At 45.1% G+C, this 3,103-nt stretch overlaps 1 protein-coding gene across 1 annotated transcript in view; it reads left to right on the top strand.

The window, feature by feature from the left end:
* Positions 1-3,103, top strand: part of st8sia1 (ST8 alpha-N-acetyl-neuraminide alpha-2,8-sialyltransferase 1) — a 15,206-nt gene that overhangs the window by 4,305 nt on the left and 7,798 nt on the right. Inside the window, exon 3 of the mRNA XM_035679210.1 lies at positions 2,731-2,840. Coding sequence (XP_035535103.1) covers positions 2,731-2,840 — 110 coding nt within the window. The remainder of the gene's footprint in view (positions 1-2,730; positions 2,841-3,103) is intronic.

Below are 3,103 nucleotides of genomic sequence, written 5' to 3' on the forward strand. Positions count from 1 at the left end.
AAATGAAAGATATGGAGCCACGAGAGGGAGCAAGGCGGAGGACCACCTAGTGTTTGTGTGTGAACAAGAATTTGACAGCACTGCTTTATTTTATTACAAGTGTTTATTAATCTAAATTTCAACATGCTTCGTCCCATTTTCGAAGATTAAGAGCTCGTAAATTATTTGATTTGTTGATTAGTTCAATATTACGACTATTTGTGCGAGCCAATTATTTGCTAATTCCCATTCTCCAAATGTGAAAGGATTTGCTGCTTTCTTTGTTGTTAGTATTGATTGCTAGATTTATATTTTGCTGTTTGTCCAAGGGAAGAGACAAGCAGTCGGAGAGAGAGGAGGACCCTGGGTGTGTTTGTGGGTTGTTTACGGTGGTTGGAAATTGCGTCTGGATGTGGGGACGAGTTAATTGCAGCAAACTGAGAGAGTCAGTCGGGTGAGAGGGTGTGACGGCGCCGTGAATGCGCAGTGTAGAGCAGCAGCGCCGGAGGATAGATCTGGCGCAGCGCGATGTGGCGGAGTGTGGGATTTAGCGTTAACAAAGCAGGGGATAGGTAAATAAACAGCAGATGTGTTCTCCAGAAGCAAGTGGAGGCCGCTGGTTGTCTTTGCCTCGGCATTGATTAAGGTGGTGTGTCGGGTAGTACATGGCCATACTCGTGACGGTGTGGTATTTTTCTGTTGATTTTTAAGTTATATTTGTTTGGGTTTTATCCTGTTTAGGATTATATGACGCTGAAGAAAGACAGGAAAGGGGGGCAGAGAGAGGGGATGACACGCAGCAAAGGGCCGCAGGTCGGATCCGAACCCTTGCCCGCTGCGGTGAGGACTCAGTACATGGGTCGCCAGCTCTGCCCACTGAGCTATCTGGGCGCCCACATACATCTATTTTATGGAACATTTCCTCTACCCAGTGACTGATTAAATGATGTTATAGCTAATCATTACACTGTGCTAGGTCTTTTAATGTCACTCCAGTCAGTACTCTATGTCACTGGGATGTAGCTGGTGGTTATTTTTCTCTGTGTCAGACTCCAGTACATCGCCCTGCCCAAGGTTGTGGTGACAGCCTGCTGCATTGTACAACTTTGTCTCCATCTGACGTGTGCATAGCCTATTCTAGTAGTGTGGTTGCACTTCCTCTGCGATACTGAGGCCTGTTATGTGTTTCTCTGTAGAAAGGTAACTAGTAGTTAGGTGGGATGGATGAAGCACAAGCTCTTTCAGACGCACACACACCACACACTCATGCTTATTCTCTGCCTCCTCAACTAGTGCTATGATTGTAGGTCTGAACACAGACAACCAGCCTCACTACACCAAGCTGGCAACAGCTACAGTATCTGAGTATCTGCCAGGGAATGTGCCAATTAGGGCTTTGACAGTTAATTGTTGGTTAGTTCAATGGCTCAAACAGAGCATCCATACACACAGTTTACTGGACTGTACAGTAGATGAGCTCACAGCATGTCGTTTTCTTTTTTTTGTCCCATGCAACATGCTATATTATAATGAACAACCAAAATCTGTCAAGATATTGGTAAACGTTTGATAAATAACTCTCCAGAAGTAGCTGGACCATTAATATTGTAATAAGTGCCCCCCCTCGCAAGGTTTAGCCCAGCTTGCTGGTTCCCCTCCCCTGCTCGATGTGCTGTTAGCAGGGAATTGTCCTCTGACTCAACTCCCTGTCATGGTCTAAAAGAGACCCTGAGGTAAGAAGATGTGCATGTGCATTTTTGTGTGTGTGTGTGTGTGTGTGTGTGTGTGTATTCTCAAGTGTGTGGGAGTGAATAGGGGGAATAATGAGCACAATTGTTTCCGCCATCTCATCTAATCCATGCCTCTGACTTAAATGCAACCAAGGCAAAGAGGACAATTTTGGCTCTTGCCTCATGGACTGTGGTATTTCAGTGTTCTCAGTAACAGCTTTGATACTGTCCTATACCAGGCTTTAATTTAGATGATGATAGGGCAGTGATTCCCAGCCAGCCTACTTGTGCCCCAGGGGGCACTTGCAGTTGCCAGGGTGCCTGGGGAAAGATTGTGCTGTAGCTAAACTAATTTGAGAAAATATGAATTGATAAAAAAAAGATATTCACATACTGACTCAGCTCTAACACCACATTTGACATGGACAAATGTCCATTACAATTAATGGATGAATGGGTGATGTAGTTAGTTAAAAAGCCTCTGCAGGGACCAGACCCAAACACTGTGCGAAAGGCATTTACCAGGGCACATAACCCCTGGTAAACATTTTTTATAAAGTAAGTTTGTTTCCATCCTTGAGCATTTTGTTTTCAATGACAAATAATGTGGTTACAGCTCGAAGTTCCCTTTTCTTTTCTGATTTATCTACGTCTACTATTTTTCATTAAATAATTTCACCATGTACAATATAGACATTGTTCTTGGAGCATATGCTGGAAATGTAATCTGATTCATTAGCTGTATGACCTCGACTTGCTTTTGTCCCCCTCCTCGGTTCATATATCCACGCTCGTTCATCCGTCAGCACATGAGGCTGTGACGGGGAAATTAGCGGTAGGCCTGAGGTCCTGCGCTTTGCTGAACACACAGTGAATTATGCACCTGCCTCAATTTTGGGATCTGGGTTGAGAGAAAATTAATATTTGTTTTTGTGCATGTGTGCAAGTGGCTTTGTGTGTTTATGTCCAGGTGCTAGTGTCTGTGTGTAACTAACAGAGCTGCATGTTTCCTTCTGCCCAGGACAACCCTCTGCAGCTGCCCCTAAAGAAGTGTGCGGTGGTGGGCAACGGTGGCATTCTCCGAAACAGCAAGTGTGGACGGAACATTGACCAGGCCGACTTCGTCATGCGGTGAGAAACAAGGGACTCTGTGGGGCTGTTAGCGCAAGTACGTGCATGAACATCACTTCATCACTGCTCCTCTAAATGTGAATCTGCCGTGCCCGAGAGAGCAGCCAAACACAATCAGCCATCAGTGATAATGAGAGCTGGTGTCGACTGTAGCCAAGAGAAAAAGACAGAGACAGAAAAATGGGCCACAGCGAGGGCAAGAGAGAAAAAAAAGGGTTTAGGCGTGAGTAAGCAAAATCAGAACAGACTGAGATGAGGGAGGA

Source organism: Morone saxatilis, unplaced genomic scaffold (assembly GCF_004916995.1).
Source record: "Morone saxatilis isolate NCDOM2014 unplaced genomic scaffold, NCSU_SB_2.0 Contig10, whole genome shotgun sequence".
NCBI lineage: Eukaryota > Metazoa > Chordata > Actinopteri > Moronidae > Morone > Morone saxatilis.